At 39.2% G+C, this 17,181-nt stretch overlaps 1 protein-coding gene across 5 annotated transcripts in view; it reads left to right on the top strand.

Moving 5' to 3' along the window:
• TENM2 (teneurin transmembrane protein 2) overlaps positions 1-17,181 on the top strand; it is a 1,449,326-nt gene that overhangs the window by 1,274,561 nt on the left and 157,584 nt on the right. For all 5 annotated transcript variants that reach the window (XM_074604292.1, XM_074604293.1, XM_074604291.1 and 2 more), the window contains one exon: positions 4,852-5,090. In XM_074604292.1, the coding sequence (XP_074460393.1) occupies positions 4,852-5,090 (239 nt within the window). The remainder of the gene's footprint in view (positions 1-4,851; positions 5,091-17,181) is intronic.

The following is a 17,181-nucleotide window of genomic DNA, read 5'->3' as shown; positions in this document are numbered from 1 at the left end:
AAACTGCCATAAAACGTGACTGTCTGAATTTGGCAGCCACTTTGAGGCTTCCACTGGCATAAAATCATACAATCATTGAATAGTTCTGGTTAGAAAATGACTCGTCGCTACTTTTTTGGAGGACTTAGAAGACTACAGGAGATTCTTTTTTTTTGCCCTGATGAAAGCCTGCATGCTACGTTCTACATTTCATTGTTCTTTTTCTGCTAAGAATAAATGTACAATAAAATTATAGACAGATGTAATCAGCTTAAAGATATTTTTTATGTCCTAGAAGCACTAAATCGAGCTGTTACTATTCTCTTGCTATGTATCTTTTCTGTTTATTAATTACTATTAAAAACCTGTGGAAAAAAATATGAAAAAGGAAGATTTAAGCAACTACAGCTCTCTGTACTTCTATTTTCATGCAGAATAAGCTTAGGATAGTATGAGGAGGGAAAGAAGCGATTTATGTTAGAAAATATCTTGTTCTTCCTTTCTATTACAGTTTTTCATCACAAAACCCAATATTATTTTTCTCAACTGATTCTTGCAGCGTGCTGCCATGACAATGTGGCCAGAAAGGGGGGGGGGGAAAAAAGATTGTTCTCTCAAAGAATATGGAAGTTAATACAGTGTCTGTCAGACCACTATTCCCTGAACACCAGAGGTCCTTTTGACCTGTGGGAAAATAAATGCTATAGAGAGCTCTGAATTAATGAAGAAAGCAAAATATAGCTTTTTCCATTTACCATTAGTCCACAGAACTGCAGACGAATGTCCCCGTGCAAGCTCAACTTTCATAGATGTCACCTTTCTCCTGGCATCAGCGATGAGGTCCCCGTCTGCGATCCGGCGCATCAGCAGCACACGCTGCTTAAAACAAAGCAGGGGGCATTTTACGGCCCCCAAAGCTGCCGAGCTGGAGAGGAGAGCACTTGAGCCAGCTAAAGGGTTAACCTCTTTTCTGAGAGCTCCTTCCATACCTTTCATGGACGCTTAAATTACTGAATCACTGTATACTGACAATCGTATTTTGTAATTTTCCAGTGTAGGAATAGCTTCACGATGCTCAGAAATTAGGGAGATTGGGCTGAGACTTAGTAAATTTACTCCCATGTTTTCAAAATAGGAATTTAGTCCTAATCTAAATGAAATTATTAATGCTAATTGTGAGGTATAAAATGTGTTTTTCTTAATAGCATTTGGTAGGTGAATAGGTAAGACAGAGAATATACAGGTTTTTTAATTCTAATATGGAATGTATTTGAAATTAATGAGTGGGTACAAATAAGATCATTTCTTTTCATAAGCAGTCATTGAACAATACCTCCCAGTCTTACCGCTGTGAGACTGTAATTAATGTTGATAAATGCTCATGTTCTCCCTGTGCAGCTTGGGCCCACAGACAATTGGTTGTACCAGAGCATGTCAAATCCCACATAAAAATATAGCTATAGATCATTGGGTTTAGGGATAGAGTTGAGACAAGTCAATTTATTTCCATTAGTAGCTGAATCTAGACTTAAAACTCCAGGGGTCCAAGTATTTTGTCTGTTATGTTCTCAGTCTTTCTGCTGTACTTCACTGTCACGTAGGGCGTTCCTGCTCATCCGGCCTCCAGCTCTGAATGCAGTGCCAATTTTCCAAGAGGGCTTGGTGGATATTTAACGTATCTTCAGTTAAACGTCTTTTTAAAACTTTTGAAGGCAGAATTTCTGTATTTTAAAATGGTGCACCGTCTTCTAATGATTGCCACTTTGTCAGAAATCCTTTTATGGAGGCAATAAACTTTCAGCTTTCAAAATACATGGGCAGGACTCACAGGTGTGACAGAATTCAGAGTTTATCCAATGATATTTTTTCTTTTTTACTTTGAGAACGACACCGTTCTATGTATCCGTTTCAATTGGTCTTTTTTTGCTTCTATGAAGTTCTGATCAGTTTTAAGAACATAATAGAGATCACGTTTGCATGTATTTCAGTTTTCTTTATATATTTTACGCATCTCAAAGTGGACCACAGCGGAACTATTTTTTTTCTTCTACTTTTTTTTCTTATCACATGAAACAGTATATGATTGACATGTTCTATTAAAACATACCTAGATATTCATTAATTCAATTTTAATGGGAGCAGAGTTTCATTATATATCTGAGTTTACTTTAACAATGCTTTATATTAAAATTTCTGTTGGTATTGTAGCTGCCTTCTCAGCTAAAGAGGACGTAAAATTCCTGGGTTTAAAAACCTTGACATTTCAGATAAAGACGGCGCCAAGGATTGCAATTTCCAGTTTGATTCTGTGAGGTCTGCTTTTGGGCTGGGAAAAGGAAAGAACTGGAAGGACTGTTTGTTGTAGACTCTTCGGTCCAAACCTGAAAGAGCAGCTCATGCCATGAGGATGTAGGAGGAGAAGGGGGTCCTGGGCTGAGGCAGGTGCAGAGTTGGCCTGAAAGAGAGAGATGAGCCTTCCTACCTGCCTGTGTCTCACCAGATCTCTCCTCCTCCTCTCCTTCCTCTCGTCCTTCCGTCCTCGTGCTCCGTGGCACTTCCGTCCCTAGTTCCTGTGGAACTGGTACTGTGTTCCCAACACTGGAGAGCAGAAAGGACTAAAACTGCTTCTTCTAACGAGTATTAATCAGGCTTTAACCAGACAAAAGGAACGGAAGGGTCAATAGATCTCCGTAACACAACCAGCCTGATAACATCATTTTCCCAACAGTGATTTTAATTGAATTGCTGCAAAGTAAAGAATCATTCAAAATGAAGTGTTCATGAAATCCGACTTTCATTGTTTCTCGCTTTCTTGTAACTGAAAGGTGTGTCTTTTAATTTAAAAGCCTTGGTAATTTTGAGGGGGAAACCCTTATAGCATTTGCCTTTACTGTGTTTTCTCATAGGTCATATACAGTGTGCAGAAAAGAAGCAAATCTAATGTCTAATGAGCCTCACTGATAAGGAAAAAGGAAGGGCAACTTTACTTGCAAAAAATTACAAATGTTTCTATTAAGTAGCTGGTTAGAATATTCCCTTTTCATTCTACTTCTTTCTTTGTTTTACGAAAAAAAACTAACCCAAAACACAGAATTAATCTGCTTGAGATAGTTAGGCATTCACTAGGCATACACTTCTCCCTGTGTACTTCTGTGTCTGAAGTTTTTTCTGAGGTGTCTCCAAAACACAGAGAAAAAGTTCAGACAGCGAATACTACCACTATCTTAGGTGACTGAAATATTTTCTAAAACAAACTAAATTTTGATCGTTGTTGTAAGGGATGTACGAGGTCATTTGGGGTTAAAAAAAAAACAACAACAAAATAACAAAAGCAGTGTCAAAATAAGTGATTTTTCATGTTCATTAATAGAGTTTATTAATGACTGCATTTAAAAAAGACTGTATTTTCAGAGGCTGTCCTCAAATGTGAGTGTTTAATCGTAAAACCGGGAAACCTAGCCAGCCTTCCTTTTACTGTCTTCTACAGTATGCAAGTTTCATGCAATTTATTATGTTCTGGGTTTCATTTCAAAACAAATGCTTTAATACTTTTTAAAATCACTTCAGATATTCTGTATAGTAAGTATACAGTAAACTCTGTGCATTTCAGTTTCAAACTTCCAAATCATTGTTGTAATAAACAGTGATCGATTTTAAAGTTTTAACATGTGGGTCAAGAGTGACATACGGGATTCTGATCCGAATAAAAATGTTAAACATATTTATATTTGCATCTGAAGACTTGGGTTATTTTAGGCTATGGTTTTGCTGATTTTGGAGATGACTGAGTATCTTCATTCTCACTGATTCCAAGGAGCACTTGTTTTTTGGAGCTGTGAAGAGACAGGGTATGGAACACGTCTCCAAAGCTCTTTTGTCTCCACACAAGTGGCCTTCCTGAAGACCGCTGCCTTCCTTCTGTGCTGCTCTTTTCATTTACTGGGAACGTGCCTGTAGGCAGTTCTTCCCGACTGTCAGAAGCTAATGCAGAGAAGCAAGCCTCCTAGTTTGCTTTCTGCGTTTCCTCTCTCTGGAATGTGGTGGCAGCATTTTCTGAGATTTTGTTAGGTAATGTATTTTGTCCCATATTTTCTTCTTAATAAATGTATGGGCAGTTGAAGTCCTCATTTTTTCTGCTGAGTCGTGTGCTTTTGGTGATTGTCCTAGTTGTTCAAACCAGACCTGTGTACCATTAAAATAAAATAATGGTTAATTCTAATTCTGGTAAGAACTTTTCTTACAGGACGACGGTTTTCGCTCAGTATGTTCTTAATTATTTTTTTTTGCTGGCAGCTTTTGCCAGGAATGTTAATGAGACTCATGATTTTTTTTATCTTACAGTATTTGTTGGGTAGTGGATTCCGCAGGTAAATCGTGTAGACCTTTGAACTCAGAAAGGATGTTTTCTCATAAAGTTAAGTGTTCTGTTATACTAATATACATTGCAGGTATTTTGTAGTGGCTTTGTCCTAGTCAAACCCAGGCCATAAGGAATTGATAGTGACACCAGTACTGAAGTTGAGCTTTGTTACTAGGCTTCTTACAGGTGCCATCTCGACTGGTCCTCAAAGACATTTCATCGGTCATGCTGGTGTTTTAGCTAGCGTCTGGTCAAGTTGCATTTAATTACGGAAAGGATTAAGCAGATATCTTGACAGAAGATGTCCTGAAGTGTTGTAGTGACAGTTGTTAAGCTCTGGTAGCAAAAAGACTATGAGAATTTTCATCTCCTTATTTCTTCATACAAAATCATTTTTCTTTTTAGTTGAATTGAACACATTGTAGCAGCTGGAATGGAATCAGAATAAGAGATGTTCTTTCTTAACTGCAGGACTTGCAGTTTTCAACTATGTTCTATTTTGTATTTTTCAGGCATTTCTTGTTTAAGACGTCTTCTGGAACTACTCCGCTCTTCAGTAGTTCTTCCCCTGGTTACCCATTGACCTCAGGAACAGTTTATACTCCACCTCCCAGACTGTTACCTAGAAATACATTCTCCAGGAATGCGTTCAAGCTGAAAAAACCCTCCAAGTATTGTAGCTGGAAATGTGCTGCTTTGTCTGCAATTGCTGCTGCAGTCCTGCTTGCCATCCTGCTAGCCTATTTCATAGGTAAGGCTGTGTTTTCTCTGTCAAATCACGTGGCTACGTCAGCAAATGGTCAATCTGTTTCACAAATTAGTTTTCTCAATGAGCAAAGAAAATCATTATTCCTTATACTAAATAATGAGGAAAAGTAAAATGTTCAAGTCCTGTTCACTGTCACAAGAGCAGTGGAAGCAAGAAATCGATCCCGAGTTCTCAATGTGCAGTGTTAACTTTAGGTGTTGGATACACATCTCTCATAGATGGTCCAAACAAAGGGTGATGTAAGGATTTTTTGATGTACTACCATATGTTTAAAAAAGATATTTTGAAAAAAACGTGATAGGTGGTGAATCCATATAAGTAACAGAAGCTACTGGCATTTGAATTCAAATTGTACCATCGCAGGATGCCTTTAGATAAAAAACACAAAATCATTTTGATTACTAAGTCTCAGTCTGTATCTGTCTGTGTGCCTAAATTCACAGTTGTGTTAGATCTAAATGGTAAGGGGATTCCATTTTGTGTGCTGTTATTTTCCATATTTCACATATCCTTAGTATTTTGTAAGCAAATATGTAGAAAGGAAACTCTAATTATTGTGCTTATTTCCCATCATTAATGTACTAATACTGACCACACCACGTCCTAATTCTTTCTGTGGTCTTTCAAGATTTTTTGTAACGTGCTTCTGTTATTTTGTCTTTCTTAATTTAATTCCTTTCTGATTCCCCCTGTGCTCCCCCCAGTGACCCCCTCATTGTCTGTTGTTTTTGAGGTTTTTCTAAGCGTCTACACAAATTAGCTGTGTGTTTTGTACCTTTTACAGTGCCTTCGACAATACATTGATAACAATGACATGCTGCACAAACTTCCTAGCTTCTCTGAGTGAAGGACAAAATTATGGTAGCTTGCCGATATTTTCTGTTAATACTTTCCAGACCTATACTCTGTGGTTTTTAGTTCATCTCTGAAACTATTCTCATATATAGTGCTCAAAAGACCTATAGATGTACTGAATTTTCTCCTTATTCTCTCCATTTGAAGAGAATAATATTTTATTTTTTTTTAATCCCATATAACCAATACATATCCAACAGGCTAGACGCTGTTTTCTAAGGAAACCCCATTTTTCATACTAATGAGCTTCCATATGTAATTAATATATCCATTAGCAAGAGCGAGCTGACTGGTTACTTTATTGTGGCTGCTTCCTTAGGCCAGGCCTGCACCCAGCATACTCAATACTACAGAGATAACCGTCTTTCTGTACCTCTCTCCTCAGAATAACAGGCTTAGTTTGATATATAAATAAAAAGATTGGAGAGCACATGATTTATTGAACCTGACAGTTATCATACAACAGCTCTCTGTTTGAGTGATTATGCACATGGGAAATGATATACTGCAAGGTGAATATTTTAATCATGTGCATAACTTTGAAGTGATGGATTATGAAATGTATTTTTCCTTGGTATTTAGGTTACTGTAATCTAAAGCAAAGCTTTGCGACATGGTTATTGCTTTATACGCTTTCATATACTGTCTAAGACAAGAGAGAATGTAAGGCGATGTATTGACTCTTAATAATTGATGACTGATCTATCATTTCAAGTAATGACATAAGTGATCTGTTTTGACAGAAGTTTCTGAGGTCTTCTTTCCTGACTAAAGAGTGCCGAGTGCGATAGAGCAGGCTAGTGAAGATGAGAAGGCAGGTTTTAGGAAGAGAATATTGGCTCAAGGATTAAATAATGAGAAGTTACCTAACAAGCTTTGTGCCATACACAGTAAAGAATAAGTATATTGAAGAGTAGCTGCCAAAACCAGAAAATAGCTGCAGTTAATCCTGTGAATAAATTTGGTGGATCCACTGTGATCGTAATTGAAAGTGATGGAAAAGCGAGCAGAGAAAAGAAAAGAAAGAAAACAAAAAAGAAGTTGCATTGCCTTAGGTGCATGAGAACAACAGAAAGGCAAAAGGGATGTGCTTTAGGCCATTCATTAATTTAATTCCCTCACTCTCAGCAAAAAATTCATACGATTCATTCCACACGACAAAGAGCACTAATCCACCCATCAAATAGCTGGGGCTTGCTGTCCTCCAGTGGTATGACTTAAGGCGCTAAATCATCTCCTTATCATAATAAACCTTAAGAAACTCTCCTTGTTCTGCAGTTCTCTGGAGGATTGCCTTCTCCTGAGTATGTGCAGAACTTGAGTCCTGGGAAAACTAAATATCCGCTCTCCTGGGGAAGGAGCAGCAATGCAGAATACCAGCTGTCCCACTCTTCTGCAGCTCTTTTGGTGCTCCTGACCTACGTGCCCCTGAACTGCTGTGGAGACAAAATAACTCTGCCTTGCTCTGTCAGGAAGAAAAATGTTTTTCTCTTTTCAAAATGGGTGACTAGAATAATGTGCAGATCAGACTAAAATCCCAATTCTGTCCTAATCATTGAGACAGCGGGAAAGGGAGAGGCGTCTGCCAGGAGAGCTGGCAGTCTCAGGATGAAGAGAAATGTTAAGTTCCCCCAAGACGCGCAGAAGGAAGGGCAATACTCCATTTTGCAGTAACATCTCCTGATGTATTTTGCTGTCAGAACTTCAAGCACAGGAGAGGCTTTAAAGGTGCTGATAATGTTTTTCTGCCGTACATGTACACAAAGAAAATTTCTTGCTTTCCACCATAGCAGAGGTTCTATCACTGGGGTTGCATCAGCTAAAAGTAATAGTTATAAAAAAAGTCATCAAAATTTGCAGCAAATGGTTCTGCTGCTTAGGTTTGTCAATATATCTAGGCTTCGTGAAGATGACCGCATCAATGCTAATCAAGACTATTGCAGGACTAAATGAAAAAGGCAATGCTGGCAGATATGAGGTAAATTATATCGAAAGAATACTTTGAAGTTCTCATAGTCTTCAGGAGTTCCAAGTAAATTGTCCTATAATAAGAGAGATGGGGGGGAACTGATATGGATAGATCATTGAAAACATGCTGTAAACCTGGGACTTTCAGAGGACTGCCAAAGATTATGGGGGGCATGAAGAAATTTCTACTGAGAGGCAATTTAAAGACACAAGCAAAAAAAAGTATCGTGATAGATAGAAAAGAATAAATATTTTAAAAATTATTTAGGCATTCTGATTGCCTTTCTGATAACACACAAAAATACAATTGATGAAATGAAAAGGTCGTGTGTTTAAAGCTTTAAAGATGAATTCATAGTGCATAATAACCTTTGGAGCCTTTTGTCACACTACATAATTGATGTTAAATAAAGATACTACTGAGATTTTAAGAAGTTAAACATTTGTCAAAATAGTGACAATATATCTTGTTAGAAGGAAACTTTGGTTTTTATGTTCTTTTTTAAGATGCTTGTAGATTGATGGCTTAGATCGTAAAATGCCACTGAAGTTTGGATATTTAAATAGACTCTTCCTTTGTTGTCTTGAGTTTTCCTAAATGTTCCTCTTAAACTTATCCTGACTGATGACTGGGAAAAATTTCTGCAGGGCTGTGTGGCACTGGTCTACTGTGGTAGGGCATGTGCATGGGCAAAATACACTAGGTTTTGTATGCCGACAGTGGGCCGTCTTAGACTACTATTCTATACCTGAATTCTTTTACCCTGACGGAGTTTATGCAGAGATTTTGACACGTGTCAGATTAATTGGGCTGATGTGTGTAACTTTGTGGGGTTTTTGTTAAAGGAATAGACAGAGGCACTATTTTTAACAGCAGAGAATAGGAAAAATTCACTTCAGTTAACTTTTTCCTTACATGGCATAGAAAATGTTGTCCACTTATTTAAAGCCAGGATTATCACTTCTCCCTGATTCTTCAGTAGCCAGACGTGAATGAAATGGAAAGTATAAGTTGGTAGCATTGCACGACGTTTTGGTAAATTCCAGCACGAAGTATCTAAATAAAATTGTCCTGCAGTCCTGTCTGAGACATACGTCCTTTCACAAAGCCCAGGAGTTATTCCTATCATCCTGGGGTGACATGTGAAGAACGTAGAACCAGCCATTCAAATTAGGACATCCTGAAGATACGGGACTGGTGGTAAAACCCAGTTACAAGAAAGCAATTTATAAAGCGTCAAAAGGAAAGCGTATACCACACATATTGTCTTTGTCAGAGCGTTCACTTCAGAGGTTAAGGGAGTGATGAAAGCGTTTGTCATGTTAAAGTAGTTTTTAGCTCTTTAGATTCATGCCAAACTTGGAGGGGAAAAAAATATAAAAAAGAAGAAAGAAGGAGAGGAAAAAGAGAGTCACCTTGTGTTTTTCACAAAGTAATTGCTGCCAAACATAAATACCACGTTTTTGTAAGCCCCTACACTACTCTGATTTCTGCCAATCTAAATTTGAGCATCGAAGAACATCTGACCATCAACATGTCAGTACGTTAAAAATGTGGTAATTTAAAGTATTTAGACTTTCCTTTGGGGAAAAAAAAAAAAAACAAACAAAACAAACAAACAAACCACCACTGTTATTTCCTGTGGAAATTAAAAGCTACAATGGGTTTAAAGATGCTCCACTTCAAAATAGTATCTCGAGACTCATACTGATAACTTTTAGAGTATTGATGCTATTTTATCTAGTCCTACCAGATGCAAGAGGACACATGGGGGAAAAAAAAAGGAAAATGACATCAAGAAATTAAGAGAATAGCATGCTTGCACTACATCTTTAGTGCATATGTTGCACATGAAAGTGTTATTACTCATTTATTCTTCAGTGTTATTTGGCCTTAAAGACACATGAGGTTTAAGATAAATTTCAGTTTTCTGCATGGACTTAAAATAATATATTCAATTCTGTGCTATAGAAAGGGCTGGACTGCCAAAGGGTCTGGCAGTTAATGAAGTAAATGAAAATGGCTTTGTTTGTTTTTGTTTTTTTTTAATTATGCCCTATATATACTTAAAATTAGAGCCTGAAAAATAATTGTGCATAGAACAAATATTTCGGTAAATATCTTGCTATTAGAAAGCACCATAGTAGGTCTTTTGAGGATAAAAGGACCTATAGGCAAATAAATGGTTAATGTATTTGGTTATCCCTCTTGTACCCACAAAAGTATGAATTTATTTCTGTGACAGTCAGGCAATAAAATGTATGGTTCCTGAAAAAATTGGACCTGGAAGTAGAAGTCTCATCTTTACTCTGCATCAAATATGTGTATATAACACAGCTTGCATAAAAGTGTATTCTTCAGGTGTTGATATCAACTTGAGTTATTTTCTTCCCACAAACGAGTCAGATATTTGCTAATGTAAGAGCTTGGGTGAAGTTTCTTGTTTTATTCACGTTTGTAATTTCTTCCACTCTTAAGTCCACTTGTATTTTTGACCCTGATTCCAGAGATCAGGATTCATCAAAACAGTGTACTCAAGTGGCTATCTTATATGTCAATTGATTATTAGTCTCTCTCTGATTTATTTTTGACAAACGGCAACCTACATTTCATTTGGTTTCTTAGGTTGCATTTGTTGGTTTTTACTTGTCGAGTCAGAAAACCACTCCTTTGTCTTGTCCAGACTTCACTGAAATCAAATATGCTAGACATTTGGGAACCAAGAGTGAAAAAAGGGAAAATCATGCAAAGCTGAAGCCTCTGAGGCAGAGGTCATCTGGCTGCCAATCACTGCTATCAGATTCACTTGAATCTTGCAAGACTAGCTGATGACAGAAGGTTCTGTTCTTAAATTTGCATTGAAAATAGGTGTCAGTTAAGGGGCAATAATTAAATTTTAGAATATGCCTGTCATATTCTAAATGTCACACATTCAGTGATTCTTACTGACTGATATCAGTCAATCTGAGAGAGAAAAGAGTAGTATTAGCTTGGTACGCTCGCCTGATGCTACCTCTGAGAAGAGGCTTTGAGCCTTTCGGGGAGAAGCATCTGGCCCCGTTCTGTGAGAGAGCTACGCGCTAGCGCTGGGCATCGTGGAGCCTGGCTCCAGGAATGTTAGATGTGGCTTTCCAGCCTAGCAAGTGTCCTGTTTCACAGTGCAAAGGTGTGAGAGATTCATTAGGTGAAGGAGACAGTTTTCCTAGAGACAAAATGCTCCAGCTGCTGGCTACACATAATGCCACAAAGAACAGGAAGGGGTTTATGTGAAATTACTTGGGTATAGTTTGACTCTGCTTTTCCTGAGTCAAAAATAAAAAGCTTGGTCTACAGTTTGGTTCTGTCGATGTACCTATTGTTTTGCCTAGCAGAGATCTCCGAGATAATGGAAGCAGCTGCCTTCCCGTGTGAAGGGGCAGCCTTACCCACCCGTTCAGTTCTCTTTCTCTTTGTTGAGGATTTTCATACAGTAAACTTCAGAGAGTGAGACTCATGTTGCCATAACTCACAAAGCGCTAGCACGTGCTTAGCGCTGGAAACTGAAAACCCTTTCTGCTTAGCTACCAAGTTGGATAACCGTGCTCTGAGACCTTGGCAAGAAACAGGAGACCAAGAGGAAGTCTTCTGTTGCGTGTTACAGGGCTTGTGCTTGGGGGGACACATTTTTGTTTGGTTTTTTAATGCATGTTGCCCAACATGATCTAGGATGGGTCTGAGAAAACATTTTTCACAGATGCTGGTAGTGCTCCCCAGAAGCTGTTAAAATATATTGCTGTGAACTTGAATAAATGCTAGCTCTGCTGGCCGCTGCTGCTCTACTCAAAGCATGTGCTGTGGTAGAGGTTAGTATCCCAAAAATGAGCAATGTGGTGTAATAGGATAGCAATGGCTAACCTGGAAATTTTAGAGAGATAATGTTTAAAATTAGTATTTCAGTAACACAGTTACTATTTATACAGTACAGGTTTTGGCTTTTTCTGCTCAAAACTGCATGGTTTCCTCAGAGATGCTTGCTTTTTTCCCCCTGCCGTTGTCAGTCCATGCACAAGCTAGAAAATATCCTGTGTTTCATAAAGGGATAGCCAGGACAAGTAGATGCAAAACAAGTCTTGCTGGAAGTCAGGGGGCAAATGATGAAAAAGCTTTGAGATACTTCAGTGAGACATGCTTTATAACCTAGCCCAACATACTGAGATGAGACCATTTTTCAGGGGAAGGGTGATCATGAGGGATATTGAAGATTAAATTTTGCTAATGTAATGCCAAGTCAGAGATAGCTATCGAATAAACCTGTGGTCATTCTCTCTGAAAAGTCAATGTTCAATATCAGTGTAAAATGTCGCATTTCTCCCTAGGGAAACATTCCTCTGTTAGCAGCTATTTATATTGAGATCACCAGTTGATCATTTATGGATTCATTTATATTCATTATTTGTTGCTGTGCTTCTTTGTTAACTCATCGTGGTGTTTTGCAGTTAGCACACTTACAGATTTTATTCAAGTGTAGAAGTGCACGTTTGCCTTTAGGAATATAACTATTGCTCAGTGGGGGAACACCAGATTGAAAGATGTGACATGGATTTTGTGAGTGTGGCTAATGTAGCTCTCAGAACACCATTATGAAAGCCATGAAAAAAAACCCACGAATAAAAAATACTTCAGTGTACTAAAGAGACAAGAGAACATTCAAGGAACTTGCAGGAAGACAAAATATAGAAACAGGAATTAAATTCAAGTTGTGAGAATAGTAAGAAAGAGTAACAGACTACAGAAATTATGGAGCAAAAGAAGTTGAACAGTGAGAAAAGAAATGACACATCTCTATGAAATGACAGAAACCTTTGCTCACCATATAATATAATGTGGTGAAATTACCTCCTTTCAGTAGTTTAAAACACGGTTTAAGAAACAGGTTTGGGGTTCATTTCAGCTTTTGCTTACTCAGGCTTTAATTTTATGTAGCCTTGCTGCATCATACTTTGAGCTACCTTGTCACTTTGCTACTCGGATACAAAAAATCCCAGCCATCTTATATATTCTATATGTCCGGGAATAAAGTCCTTGACTTGGCAAGGTCAATGAGTTTGAGTATGTTGCATACGATATTCACATTATATTGTGCCTTGTTATTAATTCTTTGTATGATAGCCTTGTAGTTATAATCAGGAAAAATAGCATCATCCATGACAACCTATCTGATCCCTGGGACAAATTTTGCACTCCAGACTTAGGTTTAACAAGGTTATAGGATAATTGAGATTGGAAGGGACCTCTGGAGGTCTCTGGTCCAATCTTCTGCTGGTTAGTCCGGTCTGGTCTTGACGACCTCCAAGGACTGAGATTCAGGAACCGGTTCCACTGCATGACTGTCCTCATAGGGAAAAAGTATTCCCTCCTGTCCAAGTTGAGCTTTGTTTCAATGTCTGTCCTTTGTTTCTCATGCTCTTACCATATACCTGTCTTCTTGATGACCCGTAGGTATTGGCAGCCTGCTTCTAAGCACCCATAGCCATCTCTTCCCCAGGCTAGTCAAACCCAGCTCCCTTAGCCACTCCTCCCAAGGCAGGTGCTCCAGCGCCTAACCATCCAGATGGCCTCCCCTGGACTTGCGAAGTCATCATCTGGTTTATTGACGTCTTTGGGACACCAATTGGGACATCTCTGGGACATCAATTGGAAGGCCCAAAACTGGATGCAGTTATTGTAGAAGCAGACTAATGAGTGCAGAGCAGATGGGCATAATCATCTCCTCCGGTCTCCTGGCCATGCTTCTGTTCTTATAGCCCTTTGCTGCCAGGGCATGTTCCTGGCTTATGTTTGGTGCTCTGTCCCCCAAGACCCCACAGAGCTGCTCTCTGGCCAGTCAGTCCCCAGTTTGTACCACTGGATGGAGTTATTGCTGTTTCTTGTGATTTGAGGCATTTTTCCTGAGTAACGAGGAGTGCCAAACTCTAAGACATGCTGTCCTTTCACTGAGTATGAGCGAGTGTTTGTTTTTCACAAGAGAATTTGACCATGATGGGTATGGATGAGCCAAACCCTATTTTATTTAATAGAGTGAGAGGTGTAGGAAGAGGAGGCTCCTTTTTTGACTAATGCATATATACTTTCTTAATAGTCAGGGAATTCTAGTCCTACTTCGTTTCTCAAAATCCTGTCTGACATCAGAAGCTTGAATTACAATGACAAAATGAAGAATGTAGTTGGTTAGAAAAATCATGTTTTGACTTGTACGTTGAGCAGATTTGATAATGAGAGAATCACTATTGAGCCCCACTGTGTGATTATTAGATGCTATTAGTGTCTTTATCTTGGCTATTACTAAATAATTACTAGAAAAGACAAGCATTTGTATTAATGTAGTTCCTGAATGGAAAAGGAATTTCATTCTCTTATGTTGGTCTTACAGGACCTTACCTCTGGGTTTAGTTTGTTTTCTGCTCTGGGATGTCCAGATTTATCACCCTGTGTCGTGTTCAATTTTTAAAAGGTAATATCCATAATACATAACAGTGCTGCAGTTAATTTAATTTTAAGCTTTTTTTTAATTTGCTGGTTGGTTGATCAACTGAGTTCTTCCAGCATTTTTCTTACTAAATACTTTCGGAGGAAAGCCACAGCACAAGATGTTTTCAGATACTAATGGCAGTGTGGCGGAATAGGTTCCCGTTTGCTGGCTGAGAAGGGGTACCCTGTTTCTGCGGCGCTCTATTTGCCTTGCAGGAATTGACCTGGATTAGACAAGACTCTTTGAAAGGTCAGTCAGTCTATTGCATATATGCTGCCTGTTCCTGTGTGTCACTAGTTGTTTTGTTTAAATCTGAGTCTACTGCACTATTTGTGCAGTTATGTTTTATATTTTGTGTATTTCCATCTTCTCCTGCAAGAGGCTTCCTAATTCCTGTGAGGTGCAGATGACTGCATGTAATTAATGTAGTAATCAGAGGCTGAAGAATTACACAGAATCACAGAATGGTTTGAGTTGGAAGGGACCTTAAAGCCCAGCCAGTGCCACCCCCTGCCCTGGGCAGGGACACCTCCCACCAGCCCAGGTTGCTCCAAGCCCCGGCCAGCCTGGCCTTGAACCCCTCCAGGGATGGGGCAGCCACAGCTTCTCTGGGCACCCTGGGCCAGGGGCTCACCACCCTCAGAGTGAAATATTCCTTCCTGATATCTAATCTAAATCTACACCATTTCAGTTTGAAGCCCTTGCCCCTCGTCCTATCACTACATACCCTTATAAAAAGTCCCTTCTCCAGCTTTCTTGTGCGCCCCCCTCAGATACTGGAAGGCAGTATATATGTGAGGAAGGTAGGAGATTATCAGAAGGCCCTGTCTGTGTCTACTTCAGCAGGAGACAAGGCATGAACTGCTGGTTCTCAGTATCCCAGTTTGGCCAGGTAAACCAGCTTCAGCCCAACTGTACCAGCAGAAAGCGCAAAGCCAACCTGCTGCTACCAAAAGGTCTGGCAACGTAGCTGAAATAATTCTGGGTAGTCAGAAGAACAAAGTTACAAATTTTCAGTTTTAACTCGGGGACTTTGTGCAACAGCTATGCCTCCTAAATATGGAAACCGTGGGACCCCCTGTGTAATTCTAGGGGAGCGAGTTTGATCCGAGGCGTGTGGTTTATCAGCAAACTCAGGTTTTGCTCCTGACAGCTGGAATCGGTCTCAACTGAACTGGAGTTGTGAGGGTAATGCTTTCTTTTGCAGAAGAAAGGAGATTCTTCTGCAAGAACGTACTGCTGCTAGATGATTTCTGTGTTCAGTTATTAAAAGTCTTTAAAAGAGAGGAGAACAGCGCTTGATATGCTGAGAAAATTAATAGATGCTGGAAAAATGTCGGGAGTGCGTAGCAAGTATCCCACGGTAATATAAGGGCAGGTGCGAACTTGCGACATCTCTCCTGGTCTGTGGTAAATGCAAAACGCTTGAGAGCGAAACAGACGTTAAACAGCTTCACAGCAGGTGTGCTAACAGTTACCAGAGAATGGCAATGCGACATCGCAGTCGCATTTAACTCGCAATAATGGGTTATTATGCCTATATCATAGAAGGTCTTTTCCGAGGAGAGAACTGTGCATGTTTATAGAAACGCGCTGCAGAGCTGAGACCTAAAAATAGAGAATCTTGTTAAAACTGGCCACAAGGCAGCAGAGAGCACAAAGAGAAAGGAGAGGCAATTTAGGCCCGTAAGATTTATTGAGCCAAAGGCTTATTTCACCTGTTGTTTCTTTCTTCGTGTATATCCCCTTCTACATCTTGAGACTCCATTAATCACTGAAATGCAAAATCCCAACCACATGAGAAAAGAGAAGGGCCCATAATGAATGGTGCCTGCTTATTAGCAAAAGCTCGGGGATCTGATTAGTCTTACTCTTGCATGGGGAGTTTTTAACTTTTTTTGGACATTTTTATGTTATTTTAACTCTTAAAATAATGTTACAGCCAGAATTTAATTTGAACCTTAAAAACATCAAAGTTCTTTAACACGGGCCAGGGATTTGGGGTTTGGTTCATTAAGAGTATTACGGTCTTTTTTACAAGAAGAATTTTTCTGCACCTCTGGAGGCTTCCTGAAAATCCTAAAATAAATAATAGAAAAATAGTGATTTAAAACCTAATTTCTAATACAAACCAGACCTGGCTGTCTAGATGAAGAATAAGCTTCAATAAATGGGAGACAGACGCAAGCCTCTTCAGTATGAAGAGTAGCGAGGATGCAGAAATAGAAATAGGTTTTTCATTACATGAGGGATTATGCTTGGGCCAGAAATGCCAAATATTCTGTGGACCGCAGCTGCACTTTCTGTCTGCTGTTGTATTAGCTGGTAATAGTAAAACAATGATGTGATGGTAGAGACAGCTATTTGTTCTCAGAAATACAGAAAAGTTGTTTTCCTTTTCTTTGCTCGGATTGCCATATTGTACGGCATGACGTATCTTAAACTTCCGTCCTTTTGCAGCAAATTGACTACAAATTAAAATATGCATTCTCCTTGAGTGCCACCTGAGGATGTGCACAGCTGCTGATGTGCTCCCTTAGCCTATTTTTTCTTCTGTCGTTCTGCCACTCCTTAGCCAATTCAGGGACTCGTTATTTGCTTGCACAACCCGGGTCACTGCAATTGCCTAAGCAGCCACGGGCAAGTGCCGCCAATTAGGCCTGTGGCTAAGGAAGTGTGTTACTGGTAGCGAGAGCAGTGCATTTATAGACATTCAGGAACACAGCGAGGTGCATCTTGCT

This window comes from Larus michahellis, chromosome 11 (genome assembly GCF_964199755.1).
Source record: "Larus michahellis chromosome 11, bLarMic1.1, whole genome shotgun sequence".
In the NCBI taxonomy this organism is placed as follows: domain Eukaryota; kingdom Metazoa; phylum Chordata; class Aves; order Charadriiformes; family Laridae; genus Larus; species Larus michahellis.
The sequence above is the reverse complement of the archived record's forward strand: the minus strand, read 5'-3'. Positions and strand labels throughout refer to the sequence as shown.